This window comes from Genypterus blacodes, unplaced genomic scaffold (genome assembly GCF_046128005.1).
Source record: "Genypterus blacodes isolate CSIRO-AG114 ecotype Tasmania unplaced genomic scaffold, CSIRO-AGI_Gbla_v1 ptg000156l_1, whole genome shotgun sequence".
NCBI classification, from domain to species: domain Eukaryota; kingdom Metazoa; phylum Chordata; class Actinopteri; order Ophidiiformes; family Ophidiidae; genus Genypterus; species Genypterus blacodes.
The window spans coordinates 4157484-4170508 of record NW_027466957.1 but is presented as its reverse complement, the minus strand read 5'-3'; the positions used below and the strand labels follow the sequence as shown (position 1 = coordinate 4170508).

Genomic DNA, 13025 nt, shown 5'->3' with positions numbered 1-13025 from the left:
TCAGGCGACACAAGCCAGTTTTTAGAATTTATCATGTCAATTCACAAGGAAAAGATCTTGTGAAATGGGCTGCAGCATAGAAACAACTTCTCTCATCCAGAATTCAATACTGATTTGTATTCACTGACTAAAACTGCGTCAGAGTTAACCAACTTTGAGACAACAACTCACTGGTTGCTGGGCGAGGTTCCAGGGCATGGACAGGGCTGACAACCGTGGGGACCACCCGTTGCAGGGTTTCCATAGAAACCAGGCTGACAGCGATCACACCTTGGTCCAGCAGTGTTGTGGAGACATTGCTTTAGGTTGGAACACACATGAAGGGAAGAGGTGAAATCCACTGAACAGTTTGAATGAACTTCAAGGTGACGATGTTTCCACGTGTCAGGATTTGCCCGAAAAACCATTAGAGCATTCCTGTGCATAGATCAAAGCAGCTTGGCACAAGAATGAGCGAGAAGGACTGACATACTGTAACTTACCAGACACGCCCCAGTCTCTGGGTCACAGCCGCTGGCGTGACCGTTACAGTCGCACCGCTCACATGTGCCCAGGTAAAGGCCGGAGCTCGTCCGAGTGTAGCCTTCGTCGCACTCCTGCAAAAGGCATGGAAAAACACCTCAGGAGACAGACAAGTGAAGACAAAGAGGAATATCTTTGTTCCATTGCAACAAGACGAGAAGAGATAGTTGTCAAGGACTACTATGGAAACATGATGGAAAACTTTACTGTGATCACCTTGACAAGTGAGGTCAGGTTTATCCATGACTGCTTTTTCTCTGTGTTTCTTATTGCGTGAGTGTGTGTGTGTGTGTCTGTGTGTCAGTGTGTTAGTGCTGGGTGGTATGACCTCAAATTTATGTCACTGTATGGTTTGAATATTGGCCGGTCATGACAAATCACAATATGGTATCTTTTTCTCTCTTCTTGCCAATAGAATGCCATTTTTTTTAATTTCGACTTTTGGATAAGTATAAGGATCAGTGCAAAAGAAAGTACAAGGAATTGTACCTGACATGAGGGTCCCCTGTATCCCTGAGGACACGCACACTCCTCCACTTCAAGGGCTCTCTCATTACCAGTGGAGTGGGGAACAGCAATGTCCATCCTGATGTCTGAGATGCTATTTTGCGCAAAAGGGCGTACAATCAGTGACACACGCATGAGATAAGGAAAACATCTTACACTCATTAGCCTAGTTCTTAAGTCTTGATCTTATCAACATGCTGACAGAGGAATATCTCGTACCTGCTCTCAGCCATGTTGTCGACGTAGCTTGCCCTGATCATGAAGACAGAAACATCTGCCAGGGCCATCAGGAGGTGCTCGCGAGTACAAGGCCGCCCGTCAGCTCGGCGCCATGCAGACTGTAACCCGACAAGGATGACGAGAGAAGAAAAAAGTCAATCTCTTAGCCATTCCCATCAAGAACCAACAGCTGCTATTTGTGCGATTTAACATAAAAGTCAATCTTCTACGATGTTTTGGCCGTGAGACGCACCTCTCTGAAGGTCACGGTGATGGTTGTTGGAACGCGTGGGAGTGGCTTTGTCTGAGAGAAATGTTCCAGAAAAATGCCATTGCCTTGGAGCACCACGTCCGGTTGACTGGCGATCACTAGCGAGCGCTGTCGTGGTTCAAAGCGCACTGTATAACGAAGCTCGCCGCCATAGGCCGTCACCTGGAAGCAACATGGAGACATAGAGGCTCAGATGGGTGGATGGTGGAAAGGTATTTCACCTCTATGACACTGTCGGGTAAGACAAGACCATGAATGCAAAGCAAAAGTTCAAAGGAGGCTCAGTGTTTGGACAAGGTTCTCACTTGACGACATGTTGGGGCATGACTGAGAGGGGCAGAAAGGGTGAGGAACTCCACCTTGACTACACTTGGAGAAGGAAACATACTCCTAAGTTCTTTGAAACCCTTTGACTTTCACCTTATCGCCTCTGAAGCTCTCGGGCAGGACCCAGAAGTAAACATCATTGGGGACACTGGTGAAGGAGCGGTAGGTGACTTCAGCGGAGCCTCTCTGGGAGATGCCTTCAGTTATAGTTTTAGTGTTGGCACTGTTGGCGAGGGAGAAAAACTGCCCGTTCACTCCTCCACGGACCTGAAACGCAGAAACAAACTGGTCTGATATATTCTGACGTGTGTGCTTGTGTTGAAGCACAGTCACGGCACACACATGACGTCTCTCTGCTTTGCTGGAAAGTACTGACGGCTGGGCTCCATGCTAAAATATCCCCCCCCCCCCCCCTTTTGCCCATTCATAGCTTGGCAACCTACCTGATCTCTATTCCAAGTGGAGCTGGCACACTGTTTGGTGACACCCATACAGAAACACTGCAGACAGCCATCCGGGTTCGCCTCAGACAGGTGGAAGGAGCCGGACTTACACTCATCACACTGAGCTCCCGCCACGTTGTTCTGCAACACACAAAACACACAAATTGGATCCATCTGCTGCTCCAGCTCATCGCTTCTTTCATAAAAGCTGTCAGCAGCACACATGAACTCCAGATTTAACAATATGTGTACTTCAATCTCTTGGTTTGGCTTGGTTTTACTCAAAGCTGCAGTCTTATGTGCCTGTACCTTGCAATTGCACAGCCTGCTGTTGGAGTTGATGGTTCCTCTGTTGTCACACTTGGAGCTTTCTGCAGGGAGAGAGCAGTAGGAAGGTGATGAAACAGAAGGAGAGAAAAGTGTACCTGGGAGTGTTCCAGTGATTCTGCATACCTGAGCCATGACCACATGCTATATAGCCTACTGCAACTCCAGAACAAAGGGCTGATGGTAATCATTACGCAGGGTTTAAGACCTTCAAGAGGCGATATTGGCGGATAATTGGCAAAAGAATCCAGCTGAAACTTCTGTCTATTGCACGACTGTGTGACTTGGAATTTCAAGACCTCCAGGAAATGGTACTCACGAGCTGGAACACATTTTCCATTGGGCTGAAGGGGATTACCATGGTAACCAGGAGCACACCTGTAATAAAGCCAAAATATAAGCCAATCCTTGCATTACAGTTGCAACCTGACAATAGCCAGTGAAGGTGACATTCATTACCATCAGGCTTTAGAGATTCATACCATATTATAGCAGCTATTCATTACTACTACTACTACGTACTATCGATAGGTACAGTAGAGATTAGCGTCCTTACTTCTCGCAGCGTCGTCCTGTGTAGCCGGGCTTGCATGCGTCACATGTCGCCTGTTGTTCATGGTCCAAGAAGCAGGTGTCAGAGAACCTACAGATAAAACCCCACAGCCCATCCAAGGTTATATATTAAAACTTGCAGCAGCAGGTTAATGTGTAGCATGCAGACCACAAGTAGACGTGTTGAATGAATAAGCTACTGTTCTGCTGTACCTGTATCTGAAAACTGCAAGGTTACAAAAAAGGCCTGTGGGTGTGCATGACAATGTGTGTGCCCACATATACCATAGATGTGTGTGAGGGTCTGTGTGTGGTCTGTGACGGCCTGTAACCATGGGTGACCTCTTACCGCCGCGAGGTCTCCGTGTACGGGCAGGGGCAAGGCCTGCAATCGTCAGGGCGGCCTCTGCTCGGGTCGCCGAAGTAGCCTGGGCGACATTTGTCACACTGGGGTCCCTCTGTGTTGTGCTGGCAGCTCTGCAGCACGGAGAACACAGTGGTCATTCTGTCACATAACACTCAAATACTTCAACCAGACATTATAATCAACATATCGAATCGCTCCATATTTGGAAGCGGTGGAATCTGAGACATAACTGGTGTTCATTTTCATTTCTAAGGAGTTAGTGTTTACCAGACAGTGTCCACTGATTGGATCACAGGCGCTGGCGTGTCCATTACAGTTACAACCAGCGCATGTACCAAGAAAACTCCCTCCAGGGACACGCTCGAAAGCAGATGAACACATCTCACAGGACAGACCTGCGTAACCCGGGGGACATCTGGAAATGATAAACATGCACAGTTTTACTACACAGGGGCTCCGATTCGACCCTTTCAAAGCAGATATGTTTGAAAGGGTTCATCCATCGTACGTCTACAAAAACAGTTTGTTTCGTTACCTGCATTCTTCAACATCCTTGGCGTGACCCCGCGTGCTGAACTGCACAGTGGTGGTATCCATGACGATATCGCTGATCGCCACGCTGACCATGTGGTTGTCATAGATGGTGCGTATGTTGACGCTATCCAGGTTGGCAAGGGTCATCAACAGCTCCTCCCGGCTCACGGCCCGGCCATTGGAATGTTGCCAGTTGTCCTGAAAACAATAACAAGCAAGTTTTAGTACATGTTATCATCAAACATTAACCACAGCACAGAGCAGGAGTTTATTCTAGACATTGCCCTAAGCAGATTCCCACCTCGGTGAATTTGATCTCTTTCTGGTTGACCACTCGGGCAGGGTTGGTGCTGCCTCTGCGGTACACAAGCCTGCGTCCATTCCCAACAAGCATCACATCTGGCTTCTCCACAGGCTCGGACAAACCACGGGCCAGCGTGTACCGTATCTTGAATTTCAGGGATCCTCCATAGGAGTCAATCTGAGATCAAATGAAAATCATTACATACATATTTCTGCCGCCGAGTTAAGTAACGTAAAAAAAAATGGTTATAACCGTTTCACTCACCTTGTTGCCTAGGAACTGCCGAGGCAACGTCCAGAAGGAGTCAAGGTTGAGGAAACGACGCGAAAGGTCAACAAGCTGGAACTCTTCCATCTCAGTGTTAATGAGGAGCTGAGTGGAGGAGAGAGGAGGAGTGCCAGGCCTGGAGGGGTAGGTGACGTTCACTCCTGGAGGCCAAAAAGGGAACACATTCATTTGTCCTGTTATACACTTGTATTCAAAAATAAATACTTCAATTATTATATCAACTCTTTCAAAATCAATTTCAAAATCATCAGTGCATAATTGCCTTTGAGGTCATCTTCCTCAGAGAAGCGTAGGCTGATTTGGTTGCGGTAGCGGCCGGTGGCATGGCAGTTCTTTGTGATTCCGGCGCAGAAGCAAGACACACAACGCCCGTCCACAGTGAAATGACCATCAGGACAGTTGCCTGGTGACACCAAACAAAAAGACAAAGGATCTTCAATAGTTCTGGTACAATACGCACCCACAGCAGGGGTTAATGTAGAGTTTATTTTACTGTTTCTGAGTGTGATGACACCGTAAGTAGTGATGTGTCTGTACCTGGGTTGGCACTCTGTGTGAGAGTTAGCACTCCATCAGGGATACCAAACACCAGGCCTTTGGCATTGATGGCCTCACAGGTGTAGGCCCCCTGATCTGCCTCCTTCACATCACGAATGGTCAGGGTGCCACGCCCATTCTCACTGGTCATGGAGATCCTGGGCACACAAGAGCACAAGAAATTATGACCTATTGTTTTTAGTCAAAGAACAAACATGTGGTATGCTATCAGTGTGCCTCCATAGCAACTATGGTGAGGACCATAATATGTTCAAAACACAGCTATATTCATAAACTTAAAGTCATAAAATACAAAACTGTGCTTAGAATGAGACACAAAACTGAGCACTCTGCAGGCCCAGTGCCTGAATGTTGTTTACATTCGCAGAGGTCATGAACACAAATCTGGAGTACGCCACAAATATCTCAGTAATTAAAATCAGATGTCCACACAGAATTGAGTCAGCGCTGAAACACAAATCTAACAAAGCTGGTGATGGTTAAAAACACTCCACAGGTGGAAATACTTTGAAATGTGCACAGTTTGCTGCAGAGCGGATCGGCCACATTGGTTTTTAGCGGATGAGGGTGTCTTGTTGGGGGAAACATTTATCAAACACAGTGCAAAACAATGTCATCAGCATAACTATGGTAGCAGCGTGAGTCATGGTGTAAATGATTAACGTTCAGAGGGACGGCTCATTTCTCGTCAAACTCACCTGCCACTAACAGGGATGTGCCCCCAGTTGAGTCTCCAGGTAATGATGGGGGTGGGCACTCCCACCGCCTTACAGGTGAATGTCACCGTCTTGCCACGAGCTGCTTGAATATACTCTTCTGGTGGGCTTGTCACAGAGGGAGGGGCTGCAAAAAGGTCAGGAAACCATTAAAGATGAGACCATGGCACTTTCAGTGAGGCTCGCAAACGCTTTCAAAGTCTGAGGATGTACAGAATCTGGCTATTTCAGAAGGAACAGACTTTGAGGACATTTACTTTTAAGAGCACCTTTCAGTCAGTCAGACAGACAGTGTATAAGAGCGCAAAGAGCTTTGGAGAGCTGTTGGACACTCACTGCAGCCGTACTCGTCGGAGCGATCTGGGCAGTCTGGCTCTTCGTCACACTGGTAACTGGACGGGATGCAGGTGCGATCACTCAGGCATTCAAACTGCTCCGGAGCACATCTGTCATCGGGACCTTTGGTGGCTGCAGTTTTGAGTAAATGTGAGATAGTTGAGCCAGAGCCAGAAAGTCTGCATGCAAACCTTTAACAAGTCAAGAAAAATGGATACTTACGGCAATCAGTTTCATCAGAATTATCCTCACAGTCATTATCTCCATCACAGCGCCACAGCTTCAGGGCACAGCGTCCATTTTTGCACTTGAATTCGTTCGGCTCACAGGGAGACGGAGTACCTGTAAAAAGATACCGAATAATTACTGTATGCTCTTGTCTGAGCAGGTTTGAGGCCATGTGTGTGTGTGTGTGTGTGTGTGTGTGTGTGTGTCTATATCTCACCACATCTGAACTCATCGCTACCATCGGAGCAATCCCTCTCTCCGTCGCAGAGGTAGTCTCGAGGGATGCACTCTCCGCTCTGGCACTTGGCCTGGTCTGCTTTGCAGGGTCCGGGAACGACGGGTCCCACGACCTTCTTGGCGATGGTGGTGGTGGTTGTAATGGGAGTGGTGGGGGTGACAGTGCTGAGCCGTTTCACATCTAAAACAAATCTCTGGTTAAACTTGGCGGTGGCGGTGGTAAACAATGAGAAAACCCAAAGCTTTGAACTGAACCGATCGACATTCCGCACACTCGGCTGTTATTCCACGCCATGTCCGTGTTACGACCTGCAAGCCGGTCAAGCTGAAGCCACTCACCGCAATTCGTCTCATCACTCATGTCTCTGCAGTCGGGTCTGTTGTCGCACAGGTATTCCATCAGGATGCATGTCCCGTCACCACACTTGTGCTCATCTGCCATGCAGGGTCTGATTTGGGGGGTTACTGAGAGATGCACAGGGAAAGGAGTTCAACAGTCAAAGACATGCAAGCCAAGGCTACAGTGTGGCCAAAAGACTACAAAACACTCCCAACACAGCAGTCAGCACAAAAAACAGCATCCTCTTCTCCTGGGTATCAGATTACAAGGGCAAGTAAAAGTCCGGCATTTAGGGCAGCTCTTTCACAAAGATACTTTCAGGACTATGTCATGTTGTGTTTTACTTCCAGTTGTGTCTAAAAACTCTTATCTCCATGGCTAAACTGGAAACAGGAAATGCTTAGAAGACCTTGAGGTAAATATTTTCATCCAAGTGTGGGAGTTGGTGCTTATGACTCTCACCATGCCTGTCTACAGGGTTCATGGAATTTGCTGCAATCAAAGCTTGGCTGAGTTTGTGGAGGACAGCGGCATTCCTCATCAGGTGCATGCCATGCAAAACATCTGTCTTATTCAACCACTTAATCAATTTATTTCACATCAGTGCTTCCATGCAGGACATTTGTCAGACTGCATGATCAAAACTGGCATTCAGACAAATCGCAAAAATGTCATAAGGAATGAACCAAATGGCTCCACAGTCTCTACAGTTTCTACAGTACAACCATCTCAGTCACCGTGCAGCAGGCATGGCACTGTACAAACCTGGCACTGCCACAGGCTCCACTAGAGGCAGAGCTAGAAACCAGAGGGACATGTTAAGGACACTGCCTAACCCTCTGATAGACCTTGCTCTGTTGCAGAAATACAGCCAGCAGGATGTAAGGAAGTGTGACAGGAAGGGGGTCACAACTGTGTCATTTTGCCCTTTGATACAGCTTTGCTCTTACCTTCTCCCAGCCGTCTGAACTGGAAGCCTTGGACCGACGTGACGTACGAGGCGATGGCCCCTTCTTTCACCACGTTGTAAAGGACGCTGCGGATCTGTTCGTCGTTGCTGTTGTAGTCAGAACCCACGTCCAGCTCCACAAATACATCCACGCCATGTTCTCTTACAATCTTCCTACAGGGCGGAAGAAGATCAGGAATGGCGACATCGTATAAGACAACTGATGGATTACAGGCTCACTACTGCTGAACTTGTGGGAAAGAATGATCACCTCTCCAGATTAAGACTAAGACAGTAAAACAGCTGCACTCTATCTGCTGTAAGTGTGACACATGTGAGATTTACAGGATTTGTGTTCTTACTTAATGAGGACCACGCTGACGGTCTGAACGCCTTGGATTCTGTTGTAATCTGACTCCAGCTGTGAAAAGAAAGCCAGACTGGTTAAAACAAACAGTCCCGGGGCTTAGTTTCAGACATAATGCCACACATATTTGAATCCGCAAAGTCATAAATCATGTGGATTAACCTTAAAAGGTAATAACACCCGTGGTGAACAGAACATGACCACGGTTGCAGTTTGTCTTTTCCTACCTGGATAAGGATTGTCTTACCGTGTCGACAACTGCCTCAGAGATTTCAGTGAAGGCCGGAGAGAAGATGTCTTCAAGCTCTGGGCCATAAACCAGGGAGTCAGTGAAGTTGACCAGAGCTCTGTAATAGACTAGAAACACAGAGAGGCAAAGAGAATCTGTCAGCTAAACCGCAGAATAACACAAGAAAACCACAAGCTTAATATTAATGTTGATCCGTCCCAGAGTTTAGCTATTGCGAGCCAGATTTTAAACATCATTTTCCTCATGATGAAGTGTTGAACTCCATCAAACCTGATCCGATATAGGATTCTGCAAGGGATTTATTTCCCTCTGGCAGGCCTTAAGGTTTAACGTTTTTGAAAAGCTGAGGAGCATTACTGTGGCTGAAATGAGAGCCACATACAAATTATGGCGTCTATTTCCATATCTCAATTGTGGTCGGGTCCGTACTAAAAACCAACAACGGCAGCGTCGCACCGCTCAAAGGCTCTAACAAGAAGCACACGCTGACACAAGCACGCTTTCGAACCCACATGCTCAAATATATCCATGAAATTACAGTATCGGAGCATGTCGTCTTTCTCTGTCTGTCTGTCTAGCGCTCGTCACACAACACCAGCAGGGGAAACAAACCCTCTTTCAGCTGAACCAGACTGAACCACATAGGTGTGAAGTTTAGTTGCAGTTGTCACAGGCAGAATTGAGACGCGGTTCTTCATAAATGTAATCAATGGAAGCAATCAAATACGTGATGGATGGTAGTCGGGGGGGAAATGGAAAGTACGTGGGAGTTTCACTATTCCGCCAACGACTGCGGAGATGAAGGACGAGATGAAGAAAATCCTCTGTGGATGACTGTGGAAGGGGGCCTCAGCGTTCCCTCCATACCGACTAAGTCAAACACACGAGGCAGTCAGGCAGGCGAAGCAGTGGAGGGGCTGAGGTTGAGATTACATCAATGGACTACTGAGGTTACGTTGGCTGGACTGAGGGGACTTAAACATACAGTAAGTAGGTCAGATGCATCCAGACATGATTCAAACAGTAGTAAATTTGTGTTATTCCAGGTCAAATCTAGTGGTTTGAGTAGATTGTGATATCATTGTCTTCATTAGTATATTATAATATTCTGAATGGTTCTAAACTCCAGTGGGCCTGTTCCAAACCATGCAAAATACAGGAACGCATGACGAGTAACTACAGCTGTCCACCATCATTGCAGAGCTGCATCTGTTCTTAAGTCATACTCTGGCATTTCGACAGATCAGCTGTTCACAAATTTGTTAAGGCTTTTGGATCATTTTGATATCTACTGTACATCGCCATCAGACTCAATTAAAGCAATAAAACGTGAATTGCTCCACTTAAAGAAACACTTCTTTCTTATCTAATTACACAAGCACCTCATTGTCAAAGTCAACGTCAAAGTTTTAGCCCATCAATCTTAAAATAGCTCCGACCCACAGGATGCCCAGTTCTCACAATCCTGCCAACGCTTTGTTCAGATGGGTCCTCCAGTCTCTGGTCTCAGACTGGAAGTGTGGATTTAGGGAGGAAGTCAATATTTGCACTGTTCCTTGCACTTACATGCTACTTGCCAAGGCTAAAACAAAAGGTCGTGTTGTATGTGGGCATTTCCTGAGGTGCACATATGCAGTTGGCACAACAATAACTGTGCAAATACACAAATATTGAATTAATGAAATAGTGTATTTGTTTCCTTGGCATACTCCCACTGATAGCAGACATTTATCATCCTTACTGGGAGCTACTTAATTAAAAGTTAAAAGTTTCCGTGCCTAACTCTCAGACTGTGTTCATCGGGGAGCCCGGCTGCCTTTTGCTCCACCGCTGGAGCTCTGGCTGGTAAGCAGCCGTATTCTTAAAACAGAGCTGAATTCCTTTTCATTACACACAACATTGGCACTAAAACACATACCAGTTGGTTTCGCCAACACAGCTTCCATTCCTGGTGAGGAAAGGCCTCATTTATTGTAAAATAAACTGAACACTGGCTATGAAAACACACAATGAGGTGAATATGTCCAGCAGAATTGCAATCTGTAGCAGTTCTGCTTCAGTTTAGACTGGCAGGGTGCCTGAGTGTTCCCTTGCAGGCTGTTACTGTCAGCCTTATAGAAATGGTTGTTAGGCATGAATATGGCACCAAAAGACAGGCAACATCAAAGTGACTCATCAAAGTGATTCATTTGACCCGCATCTAATCTGATCACTTGAGTGGGTACTCGCCGCCAGGTCAACAGCAGCTCGCTGCCCAGACTCTCTCTTTTGTTGCCGCTTTAACGTTACGGACTGGCGAGTGTGGGACTGCTGCCGCCTGAGATCTTTTGATCAGATGGTTGGATTGTGTCCGACTGCTAACGAGCGACCCTCTTCAAAGCCCATTCTCCTGTACATCACTCACTGTGTCCAGTGTGTGTGTGGGGGGGGAAACCCCCTTGGCAAGCACTGGGGTGATCGGTACCGACGGAACTGTCCCAATGCAGACATGATGGGCGGAATGAAAAAAGAAGTCTGGAAAAAAAAGCATTCCAAACTCTTAATTCACAAACTGATTTAGCTATTAAAGCTGTGCAGCAGAACTGTGGTGGCTTTGTGCAATGGGCCCCCTCTGAACACATGGAGGCCTATGCACAACACAAAGGCTTGATTGAGCAGCCAGCCCGGCCTGGCCTTTAAAACCCAGCCGCATTGGGTTTGACCTTCAACCCCCCAGCCAGCGCCTACGCCGTGGACCCAACACCATGCAAACTATAAAGAGCGGGACGCAGTGAGACTCAGAACCCACAAGAACAAGGCCCAACCCACATTAACACTTTACATAACCCCATTAAATATTCTAAATAATACACTGTTTTATTTACTTTCCCCCCGTTTCCTCTCTCTCTCTCTCTTTTTTTCTCTAACACACACACACACATACACAAGCACTCGTCTCTCTTATCTCTCAGGTGAATATATTGACGTGCTGCCAGTTTCTTTCTCCGCTTTACCTTTGTGAAGAGGACCACTGCTACTTAACCCTGTCCTGGCTGCAGCATAGGTAAGCTCCTTTGTGTTCTCCCACAGCTTGCAATGTAAACACCTAAAACCACCACTGTGCGTAATAAAGCACGTCTATTATGTTAAACCTCTAGTAGTAGTAGTAGTAGTAGTCTAGTAGTCACTATTGCACAGCTGGCTAACACCACAGGGTTTAGCCATCAGCATGAGGCTTCTATTACAAGAAAACTATAATACATGTTTGAAAGTGTTGGCCGTGTCTCAAGACAGGCAGATGGAGTCAATCAAATATCTCTTTATGAAGATGTTTTCAGCTGGAAGGGCAAGTGTTGTCACTAGAGTGAGATGAACTCTATTACTCATTGGAACAACCCCATCATTTTTCCACTGGCATCAGAAAACACTGGAGGCCTCTTGGAAAAACAGACGAGATGGACTCCAACGCCACATGCCCGAGCCGAGTCCCTCTTGGAATGTTATCTGAGAGTGCGTTTGGGAAATGAAGAGTGCATAACTGAACAAAGCAGGTGACAGGGGGAGAGTGCCAAACCACACTACACCACAGAAGACAAGAGAGGGAAGAAAATGCAGCGTTAAAAAAAAGAGAAAAAGTGCATAAAGACTTACTGTAGTCGGGTTCGTCTGGGCTCTGTATATTCCCCAGATATGAAGAGTCCAACAGGTGTGCTATGGCAAGTGATGAGAGGCGAGGCGCAAGGAGCAACAGACAGGCAGAGAGACATGGTGTACAGGTCACAGCGACACAAAGGGCAGCCAGAGGTCAAGGGTCAAAGGGCCACGCAAAAGCACAGAGTTAGCCAGGCAGGTGAGGAGAGGTTAAAGTTTCAGGAGAGTAAGAGGGGGAAATGATTGGAAGCGAGGAGAGAAAATAGAAAGTGACAATTAGAATTGAGTGTCATCTCAACAGAAACAGGTGCTCAGATGAGGAGAATGTTTCAGAAGAGCTCTATGCTGAAGTGAAACACACAGGAGCGCTTAAGAAATCAATTTGTGGAAGAGCGAGAAAGTGTAGTTGTCATCACAATTTGTTATGAGAAGATAAATGTCGGCACCAACGCTGTGTTTCCAATATGAGTCAGTGCATTAATCATGACCATGCAGGAGTTGTGGTTGGTGAACCCTGACTGGGACTATGGGGAGGATACTTCCATCAACAAGTGTCTGTCGGACAGCGCAAATGAACGTCAGCTTGCATGACAGCAACCAGCAAGGGTCAGGGGGTATCTCTGATGAATCACTGTTCTTTAGTCAGACAGAAGACAGAGGATATCCTACGGACCAAACACACTTCCACACACTTCTCCTGACAGCCTTGCTGTCTGACAGATCCACCCTGGGGCTTTGCGGGGACGCAGGGAG

At 46.9% G+C, this 13025-nt stretch overlaps 1 protein-coding gene across 4 annotated transcripts in view; it reads right to left on the bottom strand.

Moving 5' to 3' along the window:
- The window catches only part of hspg2 (heparan sulfate proteoglycan 2), a 74740-nt gene that overhangs the window by 32631 nt on the left and 29084 nt on the right, over positions 1–13025 (bottom strand). For all 4 annotated transcript variants that reach the window (XM_076166586.1, XM_076166588.1, XM_076166587.1 and 1 more), the window contains exons 4-28: positions 8640–8749; positions 8388–8446; positions 8027–8199; positions 7076–7201; positions 6717–6917; positions 6494–6613; positions 6272–6403; positions 5918–6062; positions 5199–5356; positions 4924–5064; positions 4638–4801; positions 4371–4550; positions 4071–4267; positions 3803–3950; positions 3518–3645; positions 3173–3259; positions 2936–2994; positions 2599–2660; positions 2290–2430; positions 1940–2113; positions 1502–1681; positions 1249–1367; positions 1012–1123; positions 483–596; positions 172–299 (exon numbers count right to left, since the gene is read on the bottom strand). In XM_076166586.1, the coding sequence (XP_076022701.1) occupies positions 172–299; positions 483–596; positions 1012–1123; positions 1249–1367; positions 1502–1681; positions 1940–2113; positions 2290–2430; positions 2599–2660; positions 2936–2994; positions 3173–3259; positions 3518–3645; positions 3803–3950; positions 4071–4267; positions 4371–4550; positions 4638–4801; positions 4924–5064; positions 5199–5356; positions 5918–6062; positions 6272–6403; positions 6494–6613; positions 6717–6917; positions 7076–7201; positions 8027–8199; positions 8388–8446; positions 8640–8749 (3358 nt within the window). The remainder of the gene's footprint in view (positions 1–171; positions 300–482; positions 597–1011; positions 1124–1248; positions 1368–1501; positions 1682–1939; positions 2114–2289; positions 2431–2598; positions 2661–2935; positions 2995–3172; positions 3260–3517; positions 3646–3802; positions 3951–4070; positions 4268–4370; positions 4551–4637; positions 4802–4923; positions 5065–5198; positions 5357–5917; positions 6063–6271; positions 6404–6493; positions 6614–6716; positions 6918–7075; positions 7202–8026; positions 8200–8387; positions 8447–8639; positions 8750–13025) is intronic.